The sequence below is a fragment of the Lactuca virosa genome, chromosome 4 (genome assembly GCF_052849685.1).
Source record: "Lactuca virosa cultivar CGN04683 chromosome 4, Lactuca_virosa_CGN04683_v6, whole genome shotgun sequence".
Taxonomy (NCBI): Eukaryota; Viridiplantae; Streptophyta; class Magnoliopsida; order Asterales; family Asteraceae; genus Lactuca; species Lactuca virosa.
Genome location: NC_136429.1, coordinates 284712163 through 284726281, shown reverse-complemented (window position 1 = coordinate 284726281; position 14119 = coordinate 284712163). Strand labels below are relative to the sequence as shown.

General features: G+C 34.7%; 1 protein-coding gene across 1 annotated transcript; it reads right to left on the bottom strand.

Moving 5' to 3' along the window:
• Positions 1–10215: 10215 nt before the first annotated feature.
• On the bottom strand, positions 10216–12523 carry LOC145108349 (protein WALLS ARE THIN 1-like). Its single transcript, XM_079045370.1, has 6 exons — positions 12205–12523; positions 12047–12109; positions 11836–11952; positions 11322–11736; positions 10671–10822; positions 10216–10562 (listed from the first exon to the last, which is right to left on the bottom strand). The coding sequence occupies exons 1-6, from the start codon at positions 12441–12443 to the stop codon at positions 10388–10390; spliced, it is 1161 nt and encodes a 386-aa protein (XP_078901496.1). The 5' UTR covers positions 12444–12523; the 3' UTR covers positions 10216–10387.
• Positions 12524–14119: the final 1596 nt, after the last annotated feature.

Sequence of the window (14119 nt, the reverse complement as noted above, 5' to 3'; positions counted from 1 at the left end):
AGAAGGAGGCGACATGGTTAATCCGAGGCCTAGTTTCCGAGTACGGTGGGCGTACTCTTGTACGCGGGGCGTACTCCTATTTTCCAAACTTCAAAAATTCGTATCTTTCGCATACGAGCTCCGTTTTTGACGTTCTTTATATCCACGTGTAGGTGAGACCATGCTCTACAACTTTCGTTTAGCCTTCGTTAGCTAGTGGCTTTATTTTTAATATTTTGTTTTTAACAGGCCGGGATAGGAAAAGTCTGTTAAAAATTCATAACTTCTATATCCGATGTTCGTTTTCGTCTGTCTTTTTACCGTTGAACTACAAATGACGAGATCTTCGATTTTTGTTTAGGTCGTGTCGGCTAAAAATTGTTTGATTTTTAATTCGAATTTCGGGTTGTGTACTGCTATATCGAATCTTAGAAAAATCGTAACTTCTTCACACGAAGTCAGATTTGGACGTTCTTTTTATGTACGTTCACGGTTTAACGTATTCTACGACTTTCATTTAGATACCTAAGGCTAAAAAGCATTTTATTGTAAACTCACTTTTTACGCTACACAACGTTTTGCCGGTTTTGTCGCGGATCTTCGATAGGTCATAACTTCTTCGTTATAACCCAGATTTCGGTGTTCTTTATATTTTCAGAATCCTTGTTACGATCTATACCACTTTATTCATCCCAATCAAGTTTATTTAACATTTTATTTTTGATGATCATTTTTATTACATATTTTACAAACAATTAAATGTACATAATATTCAAATAATCTCTCTTTATTGCTTTAAAACTAGTTACAATGGTTGACCTAAACTATTACATTGACTTGAAATATTGGGTTGTTACATCCAATAGTTCTCCCTGACCCACGTGTTCGTCGACTTGAAAAGTTCAAGGTCACTCAAGCCCTATTGACAAGCAAACACGAAGATGGAAAGTTTGTATGTGGTCACGTCTTGGAGATGAAGTTGCATATTGACAGGCTGGGAATGTTGGGTGTCGTTGTCTCAAGAAAGCTGGTTGTTGACTTGGTTCTTCAATCACTTCCTAAGTTATATAGCGGGTTCATTAAGGACTACTATATGGGAGACCACGACGTGACCCTTATTGATCTAACCTATTTGGTTATTGCTGCTGAATCAGCAATGATTCTGAACAGATGGTAAAGAGAAATGCTGAGTCTGAGATAGTTCCATGTACCATTCCAAAAAAGTCTGTTTGTTTCTATTTCCAAGAGAAGGGGAATTGGATGCGAAACTGTCGTATCTCCCTGACCCACGTGTTCGTCGACTTGAAAAGTTCAAGGTCACTCAAGCCCTATTGACAAGCAAACACGAAGATGGAAAGTTTGTATGTGGTCACGTCTTGGAGATGAAGTTGCATATTGACAGGCTGGGAATGTTGGGTGTCGTTGTCTCAAGAAAGCTGGTTGTTGACTTGGTTCTTCAATCACTTCCTAAGTTATATAGCGGGTTCATTAAGGACTACTATATGGGAGACCACGACGTGACCCTTATTGATCTAACCTATTTGGTTATTGCTGCTGAATCAGCAATGATTTGGAGCACTGGTCAAGAAAATTTGTCTCGAAGATCAATCTCCCGAACTTCCATGGACGTTGACAATGGCCACATTGGAAGTCCGGAAAAGCTTTCTCTTCCCAATGGAAAGGGATCGCCCAAGGTCAAACTGTTTGAACAGATGGTAAAGAGAAATGCTGAGTCTAAGATAGTTCCATGTACCATTCCAAAAAAGTCTGTTTGTTTCTATTTCCAAGAGAAGGAGAATTGGATGCAAAACTGTCGTATCTACCTGAAAGATCGCAAGGATGGTAAAGTCAAAATGTATGACTCTGCTTCAGGAAGTCCACTATCTAACTCTATTAAGTTCCTATTTATAGATTCTTAATACATGATGTGATAAGATTGCATTTTGATGTTTTGTAGGATCGGCAAAGAGAAAGGAAGCTTAAATGAAGAGTGAGTTGAGTCTGATCGCAAAGAGATGGATTTTGATCGCATGGTTCGATGATCAGATTTTTGAGATGCTGCTTAGGAGTTATGATAGATTGCTTAGGAATATTTAGTGACATAGTTTTCATCTATACATGCGTTGTAAGGACAAGTTTTCCGCATTTTTATAAATAAAGAAAATTTTTGATTTTGTTTTATTTATATTTCCTTGCAATGGCATTTGTGAAAATTGGTGTTTATATATTTTTAGCAATATTGAAAATGGATTTGATTCTTAGTAATATCGTTTGTGGTAGTATCAGAAATTTACCAAATAAGGAAAGATTCTCATTACCCAAGTTTCAATTGGACTGAAACTTGGAATCATACGACTTGTATTGTGTGATGAATGAGAATTTTCATGTTTGGGAAATTAAGACTAATTCCTTGTTCACATGTAGATATGAGTCAAGTGAAGGACTGAAGGATCTGGTACACATTGATGTGCACTGGTCAAGTCCGCCACAAAGAACGATAAGACTATTCGTCATGATTTACTAAAAGTTTAGTAAATATTGTTATGCTTACAAGATTAGTGTGATTCTGAATCATTGAAAAAGTTTCAATGTATAGCAGAACGAATAAGAAGAATCAATTAGGAAGAAAGATAAAAGTTTCCCCAATCTGAAAGGAAAGGAGAGTACTTGAGTATCGTGTTTTATGATCATCTTAGTGATTATGAAACCATGTCACAATTGATCCTCTAAGGACACATTAGTACATTTGTATGGCTAAGAAGAGGAATCAGGAATTGTTGAAATGGTTGAATCAAAAAGGGTGAGTCATACTTCGTTTCAAAATCGAGTCTTAGAGTCATACTCCAAGATTGCTCCTTGAGTGACATATCTAAAGTAGGTTTATAACACCTCATGAAATGTGGAGTAAAAATATTTCTTACTCTTGCACATTCGAAATTGGTAAGTTGTGATGTTTTGGATAAAACAAAGACCAACTAAGACCAATTGTATGAAGTGTTTTTTCTTGATAAGAATCCGCACTAACTCTAGAATGTTTGTTTATCGAGAAATGTTCCTTCACAGAGAATATTATATGTCAAGAGGTCAGTGGGAGTCTTAATGATCTTTAATAGTTTCAAAAACTAATCAAGAATAAACATATTGTTTATCACTAGCACATGACTTGAGGTTTGCAACCTATCGTGTTGACATATTCTTGTTTCTATGCCATTCCATTTAAGTTGACTATGCATGTGAGTTCTATGATTTCTCATTTGATTGCATAAGACAAAGCACCTTGATCAATGAAAGTACATTGATCAGTATAGGTGAGCTCCACAACAACCTAGAAGCAATGGTAGGCCCTGCACTACTAAATGGAAAGAAATTAAGATTGAACAAGTTCAGTCCATATGAGTTTGGATTTGTAACAAACCTTGTCTTGTGATTATGGTTATGACAAATTCACATGAATAAGAATACATACACCATAAAATCTAAGTGACAAAGGTTTCTCTCCGCTTCATAAAAGGATTGTGAGGAAACGCTTTCACTAAGTAGACTCAAAGAGATAGCAGTTGTGTTAATTGCATTCTCAAATTCGATTATGATTACGACATCCCTCTTCATAGTTCGAATTGTAAGAAATGGCAAATAGTCTAAACATTCGGGACTTACTGCTGTAAGTTCTGAAATAGTTTAGACACACATATGTGCTATTTAAGGAAAGGTGTATGAGTTTGAGAAGCCTAGATAAAGTCTTATCGAAGCATCTTGTATCAGAAATCTGAACTTTGTTAAGAAAGTCAATAAGTATTGATTTCTAGAAGTCCAGCTGATTTCTGGGTACATCTCAAAGCTAGTGGGAGCATAAGTGTTATGCTAGTAAGGACATAATTATTGTGCTAGTGGGAGCATAATCATTATGATAGGTGTTGTGAGTTAGCAATGCTATTTATAGGAAACAAAGTTTTGATTTGCAAAGTTGCAGAGTTTGAAAAGTTTTTTTGCTATAGTAAGGGAGAGGATACTTATACTTTATTTCGAATCTAAAAGTTTAGATTGAAGTATTAATCGAACTTAGTCATGAGCATATATGAATAGCAAGTTGAAATGTTTCAACCTTGGAAATTCCATATATGGAAATATTATAACGGGAGATTGGTAAAATATCATATCTTTATTATGAATCGTATCCCATATGCTTCGGGTATACAATCGATTGCATATGTTATAATATTTGCATGTTCTGATTTTCCAAATGCCAAGGGCATTAAGAGGGAAAAAGGACCAGAACCGGATATGACTAATGTAATTAAACAACTGTCAAGGACGATCTAAGGTTCGTTAAGGATTGGTCGCTTGTGGGCAGTTGGAAGTATAGTAATGGATGGACCATATTGACATAATCATGAATAGATGGGATTTTATTAAGAATGAATTATCATATGGCAAATATGGAAATGTTTCCATAATGGGAGTTGGATATTAAGAATCTATGTGTAGAAACTTTTTATGCAAGAAGGATGTTCAAAGGAATGTACTTTGAATATGAGACTTAGTATCTATGGAATTGTCTTGTAACAATCTCCAATGAAATGTTTTTTAATTGGCAAAGTCTCTGTGACTTTGGTTCCTAGACATTACAAAATGATCATTGCATGATAGCTTAGAATCTAACACATTCTAATAGTGGAAGAATTTGGTATTCTTACACTTATGATAAGGATTTGGAATTGTGAAATGAGCATCATTGGAAATGTGTTTAATGGATCTATTTCACAAAGTAATGATCATAGGTAAACATAGTGTGCATGCTTGGAGCATGGGATAACTATTATTTTAATTCAAGTATTAAGTTGATTAGTCGAAACATTATACAATGAATAATGTGTAATCAGTATGGTGATTAAATAATAAGTGTTTATTCAAAAGTGTTTCACTTCGCATGTTTTACTTCCCAAATAATAAGATTATTCAAACATCCAGTCAATCAGACTTTGGAAGTAAGTAATGAGGTAAGGTTGTCATGAATCCGACTGTATATTTTCTAAGTGTTTAGACATAGCACAAGTTTGTTGCAGTGTTCATGAGGACTTCTGAAAGAGGATTTGAGTATTGGATTAAACCCACGCTCACGTGAATCACTTCATGGATTTTATCACGAGTGATTGTGAGATGATAATATCTTATATTCTTGAAACAGAGATATATGAGTTGTTGTTTACGAATCGGTTGCACATTGATAATATGTAAACGCATCAGTAACTTGATGTTATAAAACGTATTGTTGTGTGTGATTTGATGAGTAAATAGTACAAGCATATGAGTCGAAGTTTATTCGTTCCTTTTACCCAAAGTAGGATAAAAGCGATATTTGTGGGCCCCTCGATGATTTAGTGATGACACCCTAAGCGCTTTGCCAAGCCTGGACTAAGTTGATGTGTTCAATTATAGTCTGTAGTCAGTCGTCATAAATCGGAAATCGGGAAACAACGCATGGACAGAGAGAATGATTATAATCCATATGTCATGTCCATATGATATCTTGTAGAATGGAGGAATATTTCATCCCTTATGTAAAGGACGCGTCACTGATAACATCAAAGTTTGACATCGGCTTTTGGTGGCTACAATTTCCTAGTCAATTTGGTAATTATACTTGCAACTATAGTTATTAGACTTATCCAAGTGGAAGACTGTTGGATTAGGTGTCTAAGCCCATAACTATAATTGGTATAAACTTGAATTGATAGTAGTAATGTCCTTTTGGGTTGCCTTCAAACCTGGCAATGGAATAAGATGACTGTTAGAGAGAGAAGAATGATTTATTAATTTATTACTTGGTTGATAAATTAATTTGAAATAAAAATAAATGATTTAATTAATGTATTATGTAATTAGTAATCATATAGTTTAATTAATATTTAATCAGAAATTAACTTGGAGTTAATTTGGGATTAAATGAATTAATTGAAACTGTAGGGACTAAAGGTGACAATGTTCAATAGTTGAGCATTGAGCATTCTAGAACCTCCCTTAGAGGGGGGGGGGAATGAAATCTAGATGCTCCTAGGGTTTCCTTGGGCTCTAAGGGTGCGTTGGAAGCCTTAGGGAGGAATTTAAGGGATTAGGGTTATCTAAGATACACCTGCCTTATCCTAAACCTTCCTTATCACCTATATAAACCCCTATAGAGTTGGATTTCGTCCCATGCACTCCAAGAAAGGCTTAGAGCCGAAATTTCCACTTCCCTTCTCTCTCCATAGTAATCCTTGGTTGCTAGGTTTGGTTGTGAGCCATTAGAGGCGCGACACTTGTGGCGCTTGCTACCAAAGGTCTTTCAAGCAAGGTTTTTAAATTTTTATTACAATATAACAATCAAGGTATGTATTTTAATCCCTATTGTGTGAATTTGATTATAATACATAGAACCTAGGGTTTCTTCTTTTGTGTTCAAGTTGTATGTTCAATTAGAGATAGATCCAATTTAATTAGGGTTGCATGCACACATAGGATTGTATGTTTTGCTCAAAACCCATCAATGGTACCCAATCTCTTAGCAATCCTTGACACATAAGGATCATATCCTCAATCTTTAGGTCTTGGACTTTATACAGATCTTCATGAAGCTTTTAGATTTCATCAGGGGATGCAACCCCTGATGACCAACAACGATACTGATTCAATCGCCGAAAAACACCAATTAACTTATCAAATCAAATAAGGGTCCTAGCATATATAATATTTTAAATTTAGATTTATTATAGAGATATAATAGTCAATTGATAAATACAAGAATTTAAATTTGTCAGGAAATGTTTAAAATGTTAAAGATAAGGATTTGAGCAAATATTATATTTTAAAAGTTTATTAACAGTAAATGTGATATTTAAAAGTTAGATTGTACAAATATAATATTTTTATGTTTAAGAATGAGATTTCCAAAATTTCTACAAAAAATAAATGTAACTTGTGTTGTATATTAATAGCAATAAATTAATAACAAGGTTGTAGGGCCGGCTGGAGTGGGGGATACCACCGTGACATGTCACGAAAGTAGTGTGGTGAACATGACACAACCTAGGTATATGATGGTGCGGTGGAGTCGCCACACGAGGGTAGGTTACCACACCAAAAAAATCCAACAGACATATACAAACGTTCGTTTTCAAAATTTAACATTTTTGTTTTGTTATTTTTAAAAAACTATAAATACCGTACTCCATATCAAACATTTCACACCATCACATACCTAGGCGGTGTTGTGTTCACCGCACTAATGCAGTGACACCTCACCCAATGTGGTGTTCAGTATCCCCCACTCCAAACGACCTTACAAACCCGTTATTGATTTCTATAAAAGACAACCCTTTGTATTTGAAAAATGAATCCAAATAACCACCCTTTAATCTCAACCCAAGATCTAATCGAAACAAATAGTGTGCTAGTGGTTTAAGAACACTAATTATAAATGTTCTTCCTTTGGATTTGTCAGTTACCTGAACTTGATTCCTCTATAATTTCGCCCCAACCCCGACCCCACCCTAACCCTAACACATTCACTACCAACAAATACCACAACAATATTACACTATGTATCCCTTTAGCACAACCTTATTCTAAAAAAAAATGTCCTCCCTCCAAATATGTTTCTAGAAGCCAATCCCAACACTGGAAGTCAAATTTGTTCAGGAACTCCAACTCGAGCCCGAGCCCTAATTTTTTTGGGAAACCCACGTCGAACCATCCAACCCCAAAAGACGAGGAAAAAGGAAAATCACCGGTTAGAAAAGACTTCTACTCAACAATGGATACTAAAAGAAAAGAAAAAAATAGCAGAATCATAGGTCGACCTTTCGAAGGATTCCATAACGAGAAATGCACGAAAATGTAAGCATTTTTCGCGATGCATTACAATACAAATTCACATTATTATGAGTTGTGGCGAGTACCGTACAACATATCAATATACTAGCAAGTTTCACGAAAGGAACAAAACGATTACAAAATTCAACGGGGCATACAACTTGCAACCTCAACGAAAAAGCAGGCAAATCTCTCACACTATTTTGGAGATGACACTTGAACTTTTTAAAACTTATAACAATAGGAGGTTGTTAAAATTTATCGATGTTTGAAATTTTTTAGTCGCGTCCCAAAAATATGTAAAAGGGTATGGTTACGAAGAAGGTGATTCGAAAATAACCAAAATTTGGAGATGAGTTACACTACTTCACCAAATGTTCATTTCGGGATAGATTTAAATGAAGAGGATGAGCTCCAACTCAAAGTGGTACTGCGTCCGAAGGTTCGAGATAAGACGAAAAAGGGAGGGTCTCCGTCTAATGCATCGCGATTCGAAAGAGGAGATAAATTGAATTTTGACAATCGTTTGCATTTCGAAAAGTAGAAATTAGACAAGAAAAAAAAAGCGCGAGAGAAGAAAATAAGAGCACGAGAAGAAAAACAAAAAACGAACTATATGAAATTTTTGACGTGAAACATCGTTTATCTTACCGGAAATGAGTTTGAGATGATTTTGATGGCTAGAGAGTAAATCATGAAAAAGTATTTCAATTAAACTTATTTTGTGGTGTTTTTATTTAATTATCGTTTTTAAGTATGCAATCAATGTTAACAAAATTAATAAAATATTTCTTTTTTAATATTATAAATATGTATTTTAAATATTTATATAACTATTAAATTACATTTAAGAAAAATGAAAAAAAAATGATAAAATATTGTAACTTATAAATATGTATTTTAAATATTTATATAATTATTAAATTATATTAAATAAAAAAGAAAAAAATATTGTAAGATATGGTAATGATTTTTAAAAGAAAATTTTCATTTATATCTTTACAAATATATATCCTTTTCAAACTATAAAACTCACATATTCAATTAGAATTAAATTAATTTAAAAATTAAAAACTTATCTAAATTTATAATTTCATATAACTTTTCTAAACTATCCTTCCTAAATTAAAGATTAGGATCAAACCTAATTGAAGTCGTAACTAATAAGAGAATCGAAAGATTTTATACATGCAATTTAATAGGTCCAAATATTTACAGAGACAATATTTTAACTTTTTGCTCCTTGATCCTTTTATTAACATAACATAAAAGGTGATGTATATATAGAGAATTTGATGGCCTATTAATGGGGATAAAAAAATAATTAATGTGAACTTATGTTTTCATTAATGGGGAAAAACAATTTTGAAGAAGAGAATAACGATTCTTAAAGCCTTTGAATAATAAATGGTTTAATTTTAATTAAAAGGGTTTAATATCGTATGCTATTTTGAATTTTTATTTAAATTTTAATATCAAATTAGTTTAATCCTAATTAAAATATAAGTTTGGATATATATTTAAATTTTATAGTTTTAAAAGGATATATATATATATATATATATATATATATATATATATATATATATATATATATATATATATATATATATATATATATATATAATTTTAAAATTTATAAAAATAATATTTAAAGTTTATAAGGACTAGCACTATGAAATCACAAACAGGGGATTTGGGCAAAAGCCCACGATTTGAAATCCTTATTTATTATTTTTTTTTTAACAGAACAGGGGATTGGAATGAATTTCGATTTTAAATCTTTCCATGTTCCAAGAAACCTTATAACCCAAACACCCCTTTACGTTATCATTAAAAAAAAAGATATTTATGTATTTCCTCATTTCCTTCATAAAAACGCCAAAATTACCTAAAAATTAGAGTAAATTACACGAATGGTCCCTATGGTTTGGGGTAATTTGCGTGCTTGGTCCAAAACTTATTTTTTTTACTTGGAAAGTCCTTATTGTTTGTTTTTGTTACGCGCTCGGTCCCTACTGTTTGTTTTTGTTAGGCGATTGGTCACTGTCTTACCTAAAAAGACTATTATTTAAATAGAAAAAATGGTGATATAGATAAGGTAAGGTGACGGTGGTTGGGGTTGAGGTGTGTTTATTTAAATATTTTAAAAAATCAAGGCCAAAATAGTTTTTTAGGTAAGACAGGGACCAAACGTGTAACAAAAACAAACAGTAGGAACCTTCTGAGTGAAAAAAATAAGTTAGGGACCAAACACGCAAACTACCCAAAACCATAGGGACCATTCGTGTAATTTACTCTAAAAATTAATCACCTTAAAACAGACAATCGATCAAAACGGGTACATAATACAAATTTAAATACACAATACAAACGACTAATATTGAATTACCAAAACACCATTAAATGATAGATATAGAGAAAGTGCTCATCGAATATAATCATCACATCTTGGACTTTTCTGAAGGATTTTGTAAAACGCACCACACTTTGCTTTTCCCCTTTTAACATAGTAGAGACATAATACTTTCCATTTGCAAAAAGGTTAGGCTTATGTTGGTCAAACATTTTGGTTTGACTGAGACAGCAAAGGCTGGACAATAGATGATTTGGTCTGGCTTGTTGTCCTGGCTATACCATGGGGCTGCTTTTCATGTAACATAAACTTCCTCTCTTCATTCTTTCCCCACAACACCAAGTACAATCCTGTTATGATCAATACTGCCCCTATAATCCTGCATCATCAACATCATACATTTTGTATATGTTTTTAGAGATTACATTAATGAAATCTATAACTTTTTATTAACATCAATAATAATTTAGTAATTTTTATAATATACCCTCCCAAATAGAACTCTTCTCCTAAAGCAACCGAAGCCATGAGAGCTACAACAAGAGTCTGAACCGGTTGATACAAGGCAACGAAAACGGGGCCACCTTTGTCAATGCACCATATTTGTACTGCAAATGCTATGCCAGACGCAACCACGCCCTACAGTTAATAATTGAATTCAGTATGATCAATATCAATATCTAAAATGAATTTAATTCCTTTATATTATGACAAAGAACTTGAACAAAACAAAAACTAAAAACAAGTTAAAAATGAGAACAATAAAAGAAATCATCTTAAATTGTTTTATTCAAACCACGTTTATTTTTTAAAATGAATACTACTAATAATAATAAAAATAGCATTTTGCTCAAACATTTAAATGTGACACCTAGTTAGTAAGAGTAAATACTTAAAAAAAAATTAGATACCCCAATACCAAAATTTCACTACCCGAATTTTCATCATTACAACTTAACCAGTCACTGTGAATAAAAATCTATATAATATATAAATTATTTCTAAAATAAAAGCAATATTTTTTTGTCACATTTGAAATTTTTCTGTATGCCCCACACCTACTTTATCAAGATTTTGGTTATTCTTTTGAGTTTAAAAAGTATTTACTTTTTTCAATACAACTAAGAGATCCACTTACCGCATAAAAAACGCTAAAGAGCTCCGACCCGGTATGAATGGCCCAAGCATTCAAGTCTCTCTCCATAAACGCAGCTAAAACTAGAAACTGCAGTATTCCGAAGAAACATTGGTAAGAAGTGAAGGAAAGCCTCGCCGGATACTTTTTCAACACCGGAGCCTGCAACACCAGCCACCCTGACCACGACAAACAATGTCCGATCAAAAACAAGCACCCCAGCGTCCAGCTCTTCCCGTTGGCGTCTCCCAGCGACTGCAACACCGGCGACATCTCTCTCACCTTGTTTAGCGACGGCGATGGGCTGTATATCGTTGGTCCTTTGTAAAGCGTGATTACAGAAGCTCCGGCAATGCAGAATAGGGTTCCGACCACTTTCGATATTCCGTCTTTCCTGTCCAGTCTCACTTTCTCTATTCTGAAATTACACAGTTGTAACGTTTGTATAAGATTTCATGAGATATATATGAATATGTATTTATGCATGGCATGAGTGGTGATGAGCTAGAGAACTTGCCGAAGAACCGCCGCCATGAGGAAGGTGATTGCAGGAACGGAGTTTTGAATGGCGGAGGCGAACGTCGGAGAGGTGTTATCCAAACCCAACAAATAGAAACCTTGGTTTGCAGTAATCCTATGCATGCATAAAACAAAATCAAGTTAAGTTACAAAGACGCATAATTGCAAAGTTTTATCCAATTTCAGATGGATTCAAAGTAAAATCATACCCGACGATTGCAAGGAGGAAGAACTGGGTAAGAAAATTGAGATTAATCGGTGGGCGCTCCTTCCTGATCGCAACAAAGATTTAAAGTTATTATAATTTTTAGAATTAAGATTCGGAGTAAAAAATATAGCGACATCATATTTGAAGTTTTTGACTAACTTTTCAAGAAAATAAGCGAAAGGGAGGAGGAGAACGAAGGCAAGGATGTTTCGGTAGACAGGGAAGACGATCTTGGAAATGCCCATATTAAGAGCAGCTCTAGAGACGACATGAAAACCAGCGTATCCAAACTGCAATGCCAGCATGGCAATATGTAATTGCACTCTCTCCGGAAACCATCCCTTTATTCTTTGGGTGGTGGTGGTGGCGCCGCCACTACTGCCGCCGACGTCTGCCATTGATATGAGTGATATAGACCACTCTCGGGGATCAAAGATGGAGGAATGGAGCAAGTAGTGGTGAGGAGAGTAAGTGTTAGAGAAGGTGAAGGGGAGATATATATACCACTTTCTTCGGTCCTATTCCTCGGATGTACATGTATATGAAATTATGAATATAACGATGAGTATAATTCTAAACATGTATACGTAATTTTTAGATGAATACGAAAAAGAATAGAAAAAGGGTGTGTATTATAATTTTTTTTTTATGGAAAAGAAAGAGTAATTAATGAGGTTATGAGGTCTGGTTTGGGGGCATGCGGTGCGATTAATGATGAAAGCATAGCGCACGAGGGGGTGGAGCCGATCCAGCCGGAGGTGGGGGTGTTCGCTTGCGGCTTCCACCAGATTTCATTCTCTTCCCCGGTCAAAACAATGCCCCACATAATTTCATCACTATATTTTTCTTAAATTAAACTAAACCTCATGATTATGTTTTAGCCCTTACAAACTTTTGGTGCTTATATTTTAAAACGCCTTTTTTTAAGGGCTTAAAGTCCTTTTTAACCTCATATTCAGGCCACTTCGCCTTGTATATGAGGTTTTAAGATTTCACCTCACCTCTTTCAACCTTCTCCCTCGTCTCCCTCTCTGTCTCATTCGAATATTTGATGTTTATGTTGGAATTCCTTAGTCAGAGTAGGTCACAAGGAACTTCAATTTGAGTAGCACACAAGCAAGTTGGTTTGATCATACTTTAAGAAAGTTGGTTTCCGATTCTAATTTTATATATTGATAAGTTAGACTATGTATATACACACCGAGTTAATGAAATATGTGTAACGACCCAATTTTCGTGTCAAAAAAATTTCTTTTTGATTAACTGACTCATAAAAACATTCATAAGAAAATACTGTGAAAACACGTCATCTCATAAAACAAAGCATTATGTCTGAAAACCCAAGTCATAAAATAATACATATCAGAGTACAATCCCAGAAAGCTCCATGCAGAAATCATGTGTGTGTGTGTGATGCGATGCTACGCCGCCGACTCCTTCCCCTTAGACGAAGAGGTACCTGAAACCAAAACCAAAACCGTAAGCACAAAGCTTAGTGAGTTCCCCCATCATACCACATACCATACAATATCCTCGGTATCTTTCAACCGGTAATCATCGTCGGTATCTTTCAACCGGTAATCATCATCGGTATCTTTCAACCGGTAATCATCATCGGTATCTTTCAACCGGTAACTGTCATCGGTATCTTTCAACCGGTAACTGGGGACTATTCCACCCCCTACCACTAGCATACAACAACAAGATATAAACATACAGTCAGGCATATCCGGGTACTGACCTACCCTTTGGTCCTAAGGACCGCTATCAGGGAAACCAATCCCTATCATACACGTAACATGTCATACAAATAAAACTCATGACCAAAGCATGTAACCAGACCAAGATAATTATCACAAAGACAATCATCTTCTAAATACTCCTCTTTGGTGGGCCGACATTGTGGCCTTAGACCCACCCCTACTGTAAGGTAACTCATCTCCTACGAGTAGCTGCTGATACTGCGGGCGGGAAACCTCTGTCTGCTGCTGCTCCGGAAATCCTCCGGCTACAATCCCCACAAAACACTCAGTCAGAAACTGATATCTACTCTTAGGGTAAAATGATCATTTTA

Coding starts and splice junctions, on each gene's coding strand:
- LOC145108349 (XM_079045370.1), bottom strand. CDS start 12,443: ATGGCAGACGTCGGCGGCAGTAGTGGCGGCGCCACCACCACCACCCAA. Junction 11,737..11,835: donor CTCATGGCGGCGGTTCTTCG/GCAAGTTCTCTA, acceptor GTGTAATTTCAG/AATAGAGAAAGTGAGACTGG. Junction 10,563..10,670: donor GAAGAGTTCTATTTGGGAGG/GTATATTATAAA, acceptor TTGATGATGCAG/GATTATAGGGGCAGTATTGA.